Raw genomic sequence first — 14,708 nt, forward strand, 5'->3', positions numbered from 1 at the left:
ATTGAACAAATAAACCATTCGTTCACTTTGAACGAATATTTCAAATTACCACAGTAAGATGGAAAGGGATAAGATGAGGCGAAAGTGGGGGGGGGAAAAGAGACCAGCATCAACTTTGAATCCAATCAGGGACACGGCACAGAGAATCAAAACATTTGTTTTTTATTCTAATCTTATTAAAATCGATGCCTCTGAAAAATCTCCATATAAAGTGCTGGTCTCGGTATGGCCCACCCGTTGTTATCATTATTCATGCCGCTACGATATCCGATGATCCGGAATAAAATCATTCCACTCTTATGTACCCACGTACACAAGATGTGACAATAATGAAACCCTGAACCTTAAAGCCTTGGTCGATATTGACTACGTCAATATTTTATGACATTTCTAATTTTGTGTTTGAATTATTGATTTCATTTGGCCACGTAATAAGCGCGATTAAATACGATGTCCCCTTCAGGCTGAAGCAGGACCTCCTCATGTCCGTCCTGCATCTCCCTGTCGATGTTCCTTTTCCAGTAATGATCCCACATGTCGCCGCTGTCGCGTGAATACCTTGTATCTCCATATTTCTACTTTGTATGTTCTTTTCATAAATTAATGCCATACTTTACAATCCTGTCAATAAATAAAAACTGCAAAGGGTGTTGCACACTGAAAATAGCAGATCTACAAGCTCAGTGTGACATGTTGTGAGCTTGTAGAGCGGTTATGTTCAGCATGCAACCAAGTGTAAAATCAGGCATTATGATGGCATCAAGGCCCGCTAAAAAAAATAAAAGTCGACAAAATCTTAACCTTAGATTTAGTCGACTAAAATGTTATGATATTTAGTCGACTAAAACTAGACTAACACCAAAACATTTCAGATGACTAAAATGTGACTAAATGGAAGTTTATTCAAAAGACTATGACTGAACTAGGCTAAATCAAAATCAGCTGTCAAAATCAACACCAATATACTGTATATATGGAAGTGTGAAGTGTGAACAGTGTTGAACTGTGACCTGGCAGGCTCCCAGGGCCTAACACCTTTGAACTGTGACCTGGCAGGCTCCCAGGGCCTTTGAACACCTTTGAATGTCAAAGCCACAAGGCAGCGGTGGAGGAAAGAGAAGAGGAGGAGGGGAAAAACCGAGCACAAAATATTAACACCGAATGGTGTACGCTTGATTGACGGGAGCACGTATTTATTTGACAACGAAATGGAAGTGTGTGGCTCGGAGTTTGCGCATGAGTGCGCACGTGTGAGGTGATGTGTTTGCATGTGTGTGCGCGTGTGTGTGTGTGTGTGTGTGTGTGTGTGTGTGTGTGTGTGTGTACTGTGTCTGAGTGCACACATGTCAACCTGAGGTCATATGTGACCAGATTTGACTGAGAGCCTGCCATCGCGCAATTTTCTTTCTCCAAAATGAGTTAATATCACAGGCAGACTCTTCACATACTAGAGCATGTCTGAAGGTATCAGAGCTGAAATCGACATGTAAATATGAAATAAATGCTTAAACATAGCCAGGTGTAATGTTAGAGACCACAGAAGTGAACCTTTCAAGCCTGTTTTCTCAACTCGATGTTTCTCTGCAAGACATTACTGATGCTGCCGAGAAATACTGGCACCTGCCGCAGGTGTTCCGCGGCTGATGACATGCGTTGCGTCATGCTTATGGTTAGGGTAAGGGGTAGAGTGTCGGACTGAAGCCGCCGAGAAACACTACCGACTGCCGCGGGTGTTCCGCGGCAGATGTTGGTGCCGGAAAATGCACTTGCTCTGTCTCATTATTAGGAAGTCTTCTTGTTTTTCCTTTCAGGCGATGGGCAGACAGACAGACATGCAAGCCTGACAGACAAACGGACAGACAGACAGACAGCATACTGTGAGGAAAAGCTGTTGCCCGGTTGGACGGAATCCAGGGGCCATCCATCAGGCGTCAGGACGCCTGAGGGGATTCTTGAGTAATTTAAGGAAGTGTGTGCATATTGATAAACGTGCATGCGGAGAATTAAAACGCCGGAACGAAGCGTGCCAACCCGTGGCCTCCATTCAGTCTGTCGGTACAGCCGGCGTTGCCGCGCTGATGGTGTAGTTGGCACCAACTCAACACTTAGCATGAGTTAAACTTCGCTGCGCTCGGGTGTCGCGCCGACCGACGGAAATAACCGACTTACAAGCTTTGCAACGCGTTGCGGTGCGACGCGTTGCAAGCTTGTAGATCGTCTATTTCCTTGTGCGTGATGCCCCCCGTGTGCAACAGAGCATAAATCAGGCCTTAGCTGGTCCATGTGTTATCGCGGCCGCCGCAGTGTCTCTCGCTCAGTGCAGTGACAAAGATGTCAGTAATGGAGAAAACGGCAGTTGTGTGATTTGCTTAATGCAGGCCAAATTGAGGCCATTTACAATGACGGAGCACCGTGACTTGGCCAGTTGTCAGACTGCTGTGGCCCAGATTGTCAAGGTGGCTGGAGCTCATTGTAAAGAAAAAAAAACAGAGAAAAGATTGGTTTTACTGGGCGGCCGTAGCTTAGTGATGAGAGAGGCCGTATGGCAGGGGTCTTCAACAGGGGGTCCGGGACTCCTAGGCACGGTAGTTCTGAAACCTTTTATTGCCAAGGACCCCAAAATGTATATATATTTGGCCACGGACCCCCTATCTGAAAATTATTTTGATTTATATTATAATTATAATGTTATGTGACTGTATTCTCTCAAGAACAGATTCCAAGCTGCGCTACTGAATTTGTCGGCAGGGGCATTCAGAACCCATTTTGCCAATTGGCGCGACTGTAAGCACGAAAGGGAAGTGTGGAGTAAGCTTCACAATTACTTTATCCTCTGGATACAGGTGGTACCCGCAGCAAAATTAGTCAATATAGCATAATTCACAACCACCATCATTTTAACCACGTTATCCATTTATATCTTGGCTGTTGAAAAATAGCACATCTACAAGCTCACAGCGCGTCACTTAATTGCACATCTGCTATTTCTGAAATATTTCTGTGGGTCCCTGGCCAATATATATCAATCTGGGGGTCCCTGGCCAAGTATATATCAATCTGGGGGTCCCTGGCCAATATATATCAATCTGGGGGTCCCTGGCCAAGTATATATCAATCTGGGGGTCCCTGGCCAAGTATATATCAATCTGGGGGTCCCTGGCCAAGTATATATCAATCTGGGGGTCCCTGGCCAAGTATATATCAATCTGGGGGTCCCTGGCCAAGTATATATCAATCTGGGGGTCCCTGGCCAAGTATATATCAATCTGGGGGTCCCTGGCCAAGTATATATCAATCTGGGGGTCCCTGGCCAAGTATATATCAATCTGGGGGTCCTTGGCCAAGTATATATCAATCTGGGGGTCCCTGGCCAAGTATATATCAATCTGGGGGTCCTTGGCCAAGTATATATCAATCTGGGGGTCCCTGGCCAAGTATATATCAATCTGGGGGTCCTTGGTCAAGTATATATCAATCTGGGGGTCCTTGGCCAAGTATATATCAATCTGGGGGTCCCTGGCCAAGTATATATCAATCTGGGGGTCCCTGGCCATGTATATATCAATCTGGGGGTCCATGGCCAAGTATATATCAATCTGGGGGTCCCTGGCCAAGTATATATCAATCTGGGGGTCCTTGGCCAAGTATATATCAATCTGGGGGTCCCTGGCCAAGTATATATCAATCTGGGGGTCCTTGGTCAAGTATATATCAATCTGGGGGTCCTTGGCCAAGTATATATCAATCTGGGGGTCCCTGGCCAAGTATATATCAATCTGGGGGTCCATGGCCAAGTATATATCAATCTGGGGGTCCCTGGCCAAGTATATATCAATCTGGGGGTCCCTGGCCAAGTATATATCAATCTGGGGGTCCCTGGCCATGTATATATCAATCTGGGGGTCCATGGCCAAGTATATATCAATCTGGGGGTCCCTGGCCAAGTATATATCAATCTGGGGGTCCCTGGCCAAGTATATATCAATCTGGGGGTCCTTGGCCAAGTATATATCAATCTGTGGGTCCCTGGCCAAGTATATATCAATCTGGGGGTCCCTGGCCAAGTATATATCAATCTGGTGGCCAAGTATATATCAATCTGGGGGTCCCTGGCCAAGTATATATCAATCTGGTGGCCAAGTATATATCAATCTGGGGGTCCCTGGCCAAGTATATATCAATCTGGTGGCCAAGTATATATCAATCTGGGGGTCCTTGGCCAAGTATATATCAATCTGGTGGCCAAGTATATATCAATCTGGGGGTCCTTGGCCAAGTATATATCAATCTGGGGGTCCTTGGCCAAGTATATATCAATCTGGTGGTCAAGTATATATCAATCTGGGGGTCCTTGGCCAAGTATATATCAATCTGGTGGCCAAGTATATATCAATCTGGGGGTCCCTGGCCAAGTATATATCAATCTGGTGGTCAAGTATATATCAATCTGGGGGTCCCTGGCCAAGTATATATCAATCTGGTGGTCAAGTATATATCAATCTGGTGGTCAAGTATATATCAATCTGGTGGTCAAGTATATATCAATCTGGGGGTCCCTGGTCAAGTATATATCAATCTGGGGGTCCTTGGCCAAGTATATATCAATCTGGGGGTCCTTGGCCAAGTATATATCAATCTGGTGGTCAAGTATATATCAATCTGGGGGTCCCTGGCCAAGTATATATCAATCTGGTGGTCAAGTATATATCAATCTGGGGGTCCCTGGCCAAGTATATATCAATCTGGTGGTCAAGTATATATCAATCTGGGGGTCCCTGGTCAAGTATATATCAATCTGGGGGTCCCTGGTCAAGTATATATCAATCTGGGGGTCCCTGGTCAAGTATATATCAATCTGGGGGTCCCTGGCCAAGTATATATCAATCTGGGGGTCCCTGGCCAAGTATATATCAATCTGGGGGTCCTTGCTACAAAAACTCTTGTGTGAGTGTACAGACTGCGTTTGAAAATTGTGGAAGCCACATCTGTCTCAGGAGACTAGTAGTCTAACACCAGTCTTATTTTGGATATTGTTATACATGACAATGAAAAACGAACTTAAAGTGGCCCAGCTTGACCAACACTGGGCTATTCAAGATGTTTGCAACTTTGCATTCATTTATTTTCCCCACAGTTTTGGAAATACAGCTTATAGAAATAATGACAATGGAAAATCACACATACTGAGACAAAAAAATGCTTGTCTTTTCAAAGCTTATAACAAATAGAGTCTATACTCAAACAATGAGAGCCAGTCATGACTGCTAGTGATGGAGACAGAAATGGAATACGCACGGTGGGAGCCGCTCTTGTCAAGTGGATTGATAATGCCCCGGTCGCGTAAATGCCCTCTCGAGAGGGCCCCCCGTTTTGTGAGTTAAGAAGACAGAAGAATTGGCAGCAAGCCTGGGGTGGGAGAGGACCATTTCAAAGTTTCTTTAGGCTGGCTCGAGCGATTTGAAAAAGGAAGAGACCACTTGGGGTTGTAATAACCCTCCAGATTATGGTGATCAATTTCACCCCCAGGCTAGACGTGATCACTGTAAGAGGTTTCCTCTGTAGAAAAAACAGAAAGCTCTTGGAAGATGAGTTTTTTTTTTGTGGATGGATTCTAATGAGGAAGCTTACGATCCCAAACTATGAACGATGGAGCTCTGAGGATTAACGTTTTAATTCCAACAAGAGACGACGTTATTAAATGGAGGAGTCTTTTCCCGAGTGAGGTAAGATGTCCTTGGCTTCAGTGGTGGAAAGTCACTAAGTGCATGTACTCAAGTACTGTACTGTAGCCTAGTTTATTTTATTATTCAATTATTATTATTATTATTATTATTATTATTATTATTATTATTATTATTATTATTATTATTGTCTCCACCAGGCCGAAGGCATGGGGAGAGAGTATGTTTTGCACTCCGTCCGTGTGTCCGTCCTTGTGTGTGTGTGTCCGTCCTTCCGTCCGTCTGTTACCAGCTAATCTCCGGCACCGTTAACCCGGTCGATGCCAAACTTTGCACACACACTCCCTGGATGCCAACGATGAACCTCTGCCCCACATTTTCCAGAATGGCCTGTTATAGCGCCACCATGAGGCAGCTTTTCACATGTTTTACCTAAAACTGCACCGATCTGCGTGAAACGTTGCATGAACACTCCCTAGAGGCCAAGGACAAACCTTTGACCTGCATTTTCTGCATCTGCCTTTTATAGCGCCACCAGGAGGCCGACTTTTGTAAAACACATTTTTTGATATTACTCCTCTGTCCAAAAATCTCACAAATCGTTACACAGTATCTCTATGGTCATGTGCTCAAGTCGGATCTGTCCGATATTTCATATTCCATCCTAATTGGCTATAATTGGCTTTCACAGTTTGCAAGATTGCCCCGTTTTGAACAAAAGCCTCAAATCATGAACGCAGCATGCAATTTACGTGAAATCTTTCACACATTGTCTTACTAGGCTGAGGAACCCTTTTCACATTGGCCTGCCACCTGCCACCAACAGGTTGATTTTTGCAAAACACATTTTTGGAACAAAATGCCTCAAATCATCCAATTGCCATTAAAGGCGTATGAAGAAATGGCACCCTTTTCACATTGGCCTATTATAGTGCCACCAGGCACTCTGCATTTCCTCAACAAAATGAAGAAAATTGTTGCAAAAAACTAACAAACAAAACAACATGTTTATATTACTCCTAAACATTTTGCCAAACATCTCACACAGTCCTATCCTCCTGGTGGAGACCTGTGCCCAGAAGGGCACTTTTTCTAGTTATTATTATTATTATTACTTTACTGGAGTATTTTTAATTTTCAATAGTTTTACTCTCATCTCACAGGCAAATACTTTACTTTTAATATTTTAGAAAAATTAAATAAAACTTTCTGCATAATGACTAATAATTTACTTTTGGTACTTACTTACTTACTGTTGTTGTAAATATGATAGGAAATTGTGGATGGCAGCGATCCAGGAATCCCGAGTTGGTGTTGGCTAGACCTCACTCTCGCAGCAACTATTGTAAATGTTGAATACCGGAGTTGTACTATAGAGTATAGATTATTTCTCAATAGGGTATCGATATTAAAGCTAAGAGCACCTCACCATCACTGTACTGGGTTTGCAACAGGAACCCTGATCTCTCCTTGCTACACATGTACGTACAGACCTTTTGACTTCACATCCTAATTCTAATTAAGAGGGAAGCCGGAGACAATGAGCTGTCAGCCGGGATGACAGTGAGAGACGAATGGTGTGTGTGTGTGTGTGTGTGTGTGTGTGTGTGTGTGTGCGTGTGTGTGTGTGTGTGTGTGTCTGTGTGTGTGTCGGAGCCCTCTCTCACTAATTTACCAGGCCTCACCTCTTCATTTGAAATATAAAAATCGATAGGGCGCTTTGGAGAGGAAGTGTACACCACGTATCGATCATCATATTAATGAATGCAAATGAGCTCCCGCGTGGCTTGAATTAAGTTTTTAATTTGCCCCATCTCAACCAATTGGGCGGGTGCTGGTCAACCGCTCAAAGGGTTAGCGTGATTGCTGTTCATTTGAGGCAGAGCACATATGTTCTGCCTGTGTGGTAGGCTATGATGTAATTCATATGAGGGCTGAGCGATATGGACTAAAGCAAATAGCTCAAGTTTTTGTGACGCACGCACGCACGCACGCACGCACGCACGCACGCACGCACGCACGCACGCACGCACGCACGCACGCACGCACGCACGCACGCACGCACGCACGCTCGCACGCAGCGAAATGTACATGTACAAACTGAGGACTGCCAGGCCAATCTCCCCAGGGATTTGTCTGGTTTCCAGGCTAGTATATATAATCCAGCACTAGTTCATATCCATGAGTGTGAGTAGTGTGAGGGTCCTGTTAGAGCAGGGGTTCTCAACCCGTGGGTCGCGACCCCTCGGGGGGTCGCCAAATTATTTTAGGGGGTCCCCAAATTATTTATTTTCTTTCACGATTTTTCAAAAATAGCAGACCTACAAGCTCGTAGCGCGCCACTCGGTGGCGCGCTATGAGCTTGTAGATCTGCTATTTTTCAATAGCTAAATTATAACAATGCTTAAAACACCAAAAGGGGTTCCCGCCCAAAATGGTTTAAGGTTATTGTAGCAGTCAATTTATATTGGGGGTCGGGAGGGGGCGGGGCGGGGGTCCCGAGACATTGCCAAAGCATTTCCGGGGGTCCCCGGCCAAAAACGTTGAGAACCCCTGTGTTAGAGTACAGCACTACTGCAGCAGTCATTCAGACCCAGGAGTAATGAGGGGCCTCATTTGATGCCCCGGCAGGTCTCTTATGCAAAAACAAAGCTTTATAATTACTTTTCACTTGTATCGCCCCCTTCCACTATAGCAGCGCAGTTAATAGGCTAGCACGACCTTTTGATATGTTACATGTTGTATATGTATGACGTGTCGCTCGAAGTAAAGCACTGCCACCGCCCAGAGCAGAGGGATGGGGAGGGAGATCAGCACCACGGCCAGCTCCATGCCCCAGTGCTCGCATGTAAATATGTAAGCTCATGCAAACAGGCCCGCAATAGGTTTCAGAAAACTGAGGTCATATCTGGGTGGGGGACAGGGACAGGGGGACAGGGGGTCCGGGGGGAGAACCCCAGATTTTTTCTTTCTTTTTTGCGATGAAAATGCTTCAATCTGGTGCACTTTGAGATCAAAATTAAGAGGCTAGATCGTTTTAGACAGTTTTTTTGTGATCTTGAAATATATAATACTTGGTTTCTGTTGTGTGTAAACATTCTATCAATGATCCCAATTCAAAGCGGTTGTCCTCAAAACCACATTGTCATATTGATGATATTCACATGGCTGCCATCTTTAGCCTGGCTAATAAGCCAGACTAATATCACACAACACTGTCGCGGTATATTAGTCTGGGCTGGCTCCACTTGGATTTCATTTCCCGGGGGGGCGGGTTCAAACATTTTCTCTTTGACGCAATTGGTCAGAGCTACTGTCAGTCAAAGGTCTCAAGCATTGAACGTCACTGTACCAAAGCCCGCCCATATTGCATACCGTGTCCCGATTGGCCCGACCTGTTCTCGGTTGTAGGAAAGAGGCGTGCTACTGAGCCTCGCCAGACCCTAATCCGCTGGCAGGCAAATTTATTTTTGCCAACGGCTGATTCGGTCTGGTTTATTAACCAGGCTATGCCATCTTGCCAGCAAGGTGATACCTAGAGCCCATTCATCCAAACAGAAAAGTACTCTCTAATTATATTAAACAACGTCAAAATCACCAACATTGCAGCTGTAGGGAAAGCTTGAATTATCCTCTTTCAATCTGTAAAGTTTTTGTTTAATAAAAATCCACCGTAGACATTTTATGAGCTACTTCCTGTCAAGAAATTCCTTGCAGATGATTATTTTCTAAGTATCAGACTATGGAAGCGCTCGTTATCAGTAAAGCAACCTCCTGCTGCCTCCTGCATTATGTGCACATTCGAAACAGGTGGTATGCATGGGCAGTTGAGTGATAGTCAAAGAGCACTTCCAAACTCCAGCACTTAGATAAAAATCATCTGCAAGGAATTTCTTGACAGGAAGTAGCTCATAAAATGTCTACGGTGGATTTTTATGAAACAAACACTTTACAGATTGAAAGAGGACAATTCAAGCTTTCCCTACAGCTGCAATGATGGTGATTTCGACCATACCAGTTAGGTATCACCTTGCTGGCAAGATGGCAGCCGTGTGAATATCATCAATAAGACCGGAGGGAGTGCTCTATGATGATCACGGCACCAGAGGTTGTAAATCAGCTGTTCTCGGCACGCAATAAATATGTATGTATGTCTCGCTAGGGTGCGCCTCACCAGCCAACAAAACAGAATCCTTGCCGCCTGGCCCAGACAAGCACTGAGAGCAGAGGGATGGGAGAGAGTCCAGCAGCACCTCCGGGGCCCTTCGGTCAGCTCGTTGAAGAAAGCTATGTGCATCTGTGTACACTCAATCAGCTCCAAATGACGACACACACCTGCAATCTGATTAGAAAGCGCTGACAGCTGCGCTGACTCTGATCAACCTTGGGCTATGAATTCTCTCTCTCTCTCTCTCTCTCTCTCTCTCTCTCTCTCTCTCTTCAGTGAGCTACGCATGGTTGGGCAGCAATGTGGGAGTCTGTGCGTTGGAACACAAACTTTTCTTTATTGGACAATTACCCAGACGAGGGAAGAACCCTTGTTGTTTATTGCATGTTGAATGCTTGACTAGAGCCGGACCGACATATCGGTGTGGCCGATACCTTTTAACATCAGCACTGACAACTATGCAGCCTTTTCTTTTGTTACGCATTACTTATGAATGCATTATTTCTTCTTTTTATTTTGTAACCACTTTCAACCTGGCATTCATATTTTCGGTATGTCACAGGCAGGTATGACATTGTCAGCTTGTTTTTGAACGTTGTTGTGAGCTTGTACTGTATATCTAGTATTTCCACTAGTCCGAGTCCTGGACAAACATCCAATTTCCCGTTTGGGTCTCAAGCTAAAATGTCTGTGAACCAGTGGTATAGAGCATCATTAGCTGGCATATGGGTTAGCAACAACAAGTGCTACGCAGTCCTAAACAGATATGAAGGTAATAGAAAAGGGGTGCATGTGTTTGGTCCGACGGACAGTCATACAGCCATGAGTCTGACACGGTACACAAAACCCAACCCTAAAATAAGGAATCCATGGGTTATTTTTAACCCGCCACGGGTTAGTTGTAACCTGCCACGCTTGTCGGGGAGCGACGGTGTTGTCAGACTAATGCCTAACAAACGTATGCATCCTCATAGAAAAGAAAGGCACTCCGCCATACAGAGTCGGTCATGAAACAAGCATCAACTAGAAATACTTCATCGCCGTTGTATGCCTATGACTCATCATAATAGTTGCTGGAAAAGAAGACTTTGAAGGCATTTAACCCATTTTGGGAGGGAACCCCTTTTGGTGTTAGCATTATGTTATGCTTTAGCTATTGAAAAATGGCAGATCTACAAGCTCATAGCGCGCCACCGAGTGGCGCGCTATGAGCTTGTAGATCTGCTATTTTTGAAAGATCGAAGAACGACTGACATAGAAACATAGCTTTTTCAGAAAACTGTCAGGATGTAGAAGAGATTTTTAGAATCTGATCTCAGGTCAAAATGGGTTAATGCGCTGTTTTGCCTATTTCCAATAAGTTGATCCTTGAGTCCAACTGGTCATGTGTGGCCAAATGTCATGTTATTCCGCCAAGGCGTTCCCGAGAGCGTTCACATTATGTTGGGACTTCTGTCCGTACAGAAAGGATGGACACACAGGATGGAAACATACGGTTTCCTCCGGCCATGTGGCTGCTGCTGGCGCACGCATCAGAATCATTGCTGAGTAGGAAACTCTGCCATCAAGAAGACTCGCCGTGCCAAAGTGCAATTCAAAGCGCTCAAATTGCTTGTTCCAGCCTCCGTCAAACTGCTGAACTCTAATGATAAATAAATAACCGTTGCAATAGAGCAGCATGCAGTAAATAAGCACTTTTGCACTTGCATTCTTACGGTTTCCCTTTCACGAAGTCATGGTGTCAGTGTTAAATGCATAGTCAATGTCTCTTTTAGATACTACTAGTTTATGTGAAGCAACGGTCTAGTGGCAAATGCTTCGCATGATGTATTGCGATGTTTTAATGTCATATTATATTAAAGCTCTTGATCTACCGGTCATTCTTCCTTCCTACTCCCACCTATGGCCGTGAAATATGGGTCAGGATGAAGATTAGCGGGCACAAACGGCCAAAATGGGTTTTCTCAGAGGGTGGCTGGCATCTGCCTCTAACCCTTAGGGATATAGGTGAGAGGCTCAGTCATCTGTGAGAGACCCATAGATCTTAATGTTCCCAAACTTTTCAGGCTGCGACCCTCCAAAATAATCATATTTGAACTGGGACCACCCACCCAAACCCCCAACCACCGCCCCACCCACCCCCACAAGCTCTTGGAATTGAGGCATTTAATTTAGTTTGACTCGCGTTATACTGGGGGTCCAGTGGTACAGTTGGGTGCCACCGATATTGTCCCTTATCATTTGACCCATTTAGGCCTGACCTCAAAAATTAAAAAAATCCTTCTAAATCCTCCAGTTTTCTGAAATAAATATTTTCACGATTTTTTCAAAAATAGCAGACCTACAAGCTCGTAGCGCGCCACTCGGTGGCGCGCTATGAGCTTGTAGATCTGCTATTTTTCAATAGCTAAATTATAACATAATGTTTAAAACACCAAAAGGGGTTCCCGCCCAAAATGGGTTAACTGTCCTTTTGCGCAGATCACGCAAACCTCAGCAAAAAGAAAAGGACAATATCGATGGCCTCCAACTGTATATATATAGGTTAGATGGATGGAGGGTGTGTCATGTATGGCCTCACCTGAGGCCGCGGGTGTCCAGTGACCAGACAGGTGAGCTCCAGGGTCTCTCCCTCTCGGATGGTGTACACTCTCTCCGTGTGTCTCTCCTCCTCCACGTTGCAGGCGTGGCCCGAGTGCACGATGCGGACCGACGGGGCCGCTGTGGAGGAAAAACACAAGAATAATCAGACCGAGGTGTTACATTATGTACTAATGACTGGAACGCTGTTTTGTTTGTTGTTCTTGTTTTTCGCAAATTAACGCCCTACTTGATCACGCTACAGTGTCATATAAAAGCATCAAAAGTAGCAGATCTATAAGCTCAAAAAGCAGCGAGAAGCGACACGTTTCGAGCTCGTCGAGCTGCTACTTTTGAATTTGAATCCTGAAAAGTAACATAAGTAGTAACAATAATGACGTTTCCACCCGACATAGGAGATAGCCTGTGTTGCTCACAAGCCTCACATACACGCAAACAAAGGAGACGACAGGGGCACAGACACCCATATTGAAGAGGTACTGTCGCGTCATCACATGATTACAGAGATGTAAAAGAGTGGGGGAAATTGTTTTTTGCGAGCTCTCTCAACATGGCAGTAACAAGAAGAGTTAGGACAGACAGACAGACAGACAGACAGACAGACAGACAGACAGACAGACAGACAGACAGACAGACACTGGATAAGCGGTAACTGTACACACATTGGCATACAGTGTTAAAAATACGCCCATGTGAACTGAGCTGTGCAACTACGTATTATGTGTGTGTTCGCGTGCGTGCGTGCGTGTGTGCGTGCGTGCGTGCGTGCGTGCGTGCGTGCGTGCGTGCGTGCGTGCGTGCGTGCCAAACCAGTGGTTGGAAAACATGATGAGCCTGATTTAGGAGCATCGAGCCCACGAGGATAGACATCTACATGAACAGAATGTAAAGACTTTGACACGGTGGCAGAACTTGACAGATGGAGATGTCTCTCTCACAGAGCCTCCGTGCACGGTATGTTCACAGTTCAGACACGTTCCTCCAGGTACCAGGGGAGGAAAAAACCCAAATAAATAAACAGATAACGAGATTTATGCTCCCATTGCGTTGCTTTCACTTTGGACGTGTTTGACAGAGTGAATGGCTTTTAACTTTGATTTACCCACAAGAAGCAGAGGCAAATCCACACGGAGCAGCGCTATAGATCAGCCAAGAAGACACGCGCACAAACACGCACGCACGCACGCACGCACGCACGCACGCGCACACGCACACGCACACGCACACGCACACACACACACATATAGCTTAAATCATGGCATCAGAGAGTCACTGACTGAGGCACCATGTTTTTTCACTGGTTCTCAATTTGAGGTCCAGGGATCACCAGGGGTCCACATTATTGATGTTTGAGGGTTTGAGGATGCTCTGAGAGTGTACAAATGGAACAGTCATTTCCATTCCAGTTGTAGACTGTGACTTAAATGAAAAGGATTGTATAGTGTAAATTGGGGTCCCAGAGAATTGGCCAAATTATCCAAAACATTTCCAACATTGTGCAAATATTTTCACCATATTTTCACAATAATTATCTGTGGAACTGAGTCAAAGTAATTCCAAGTGCTTGTCAGGGTGGTGGATTGGTGGGGGGTGGTTGAGGGGTGGAGGTCCCCAGTTCAAATAGGATTACATTGAGGTGTCGTGGGCTGAAAAGTTTGGGAACCCTTGAAATCGGGTCCATATCAAATCGACTCAATTTTATTGCAAACAATGCAATATAAACAAACATTAGAAAACATGAATATAAACAGGCATTTAGAAAATAAAGACATGTCAAACTGGGTGTCAAAAAGTTGAGATTCACTGACACATGTGAACCTATAGTAACCTTGTCAAGCTAGTTGTCATTTTAATGCCTGAGGCTTGGAATAACTACAGTATTTATTTATAGTTTTATTTTTGTATAGCACAGTTCAACAACAAGTCAATTCAAACTAAAAGTGCTTCACAAAAAAGAAAAAAAGCAGCAGTCGTCTTGAGAGCACCGAAAGGACATTTGAACACAATTAAAATGTAGTTATTAAAGAGTTAAGAAAATATACCAGAACCCCCGAACAAAAGGGAGACAAGCGGAGCGTGGACACAAACAGCTAATCGACGGTGTTGTTCCTGTTTGTCGAGTGATTCAAGCCGGAAGGAATATCATGGCGGAATGAACCGCAACTCAATTTGCTGCCCGGCGCACTAGACATTGCAATTCAAACGAATGCTCTGTCGACTAAATAACAAGTGATGCCAGGGCTGCAAAGTCAGCAATT

General features: G+C 44.8%; 1 protein-coding gene across 3 annotated transcripts in view; it reads right to left on the minus strand.

The window, feature by feature from the left end:
• LOC306940377 (MAM domain-containing glycosylphosphatidylinositol anchor protein 2) overlaps positions 1–14,708 on the minus strand; it is a 388,778-nt gene that overhangs the window by 260,006 nt on the left and 114,064 nt on the right. For all 3 annotated transcript variants that reach the window (XM_079525427.1, XM_079525425.1, XM_079525426.1), the window contains exon 2: positions 12,431–12,570. In XM_079525427.1, the coding sequence (XP_079381553.1) occupies positions 12,431–12,570 (140 nt within the window). The remainder of the gene's footprint in view (positions 1–12,430; positions 12,571–14,708) is intronic.

Source organism: Electrona antarctica, assembly GCF_951216825.1.
Source record: "Electrona antarctica genome assembly, chromosome: 17".
NCBI classification, from domain to species: domain Eukaryota; kingdom Metazoa; phylum Chordata; class Actinopteri; order Myctophiformes; family Myctophidae; genus Electrona; species Electrona antarctica.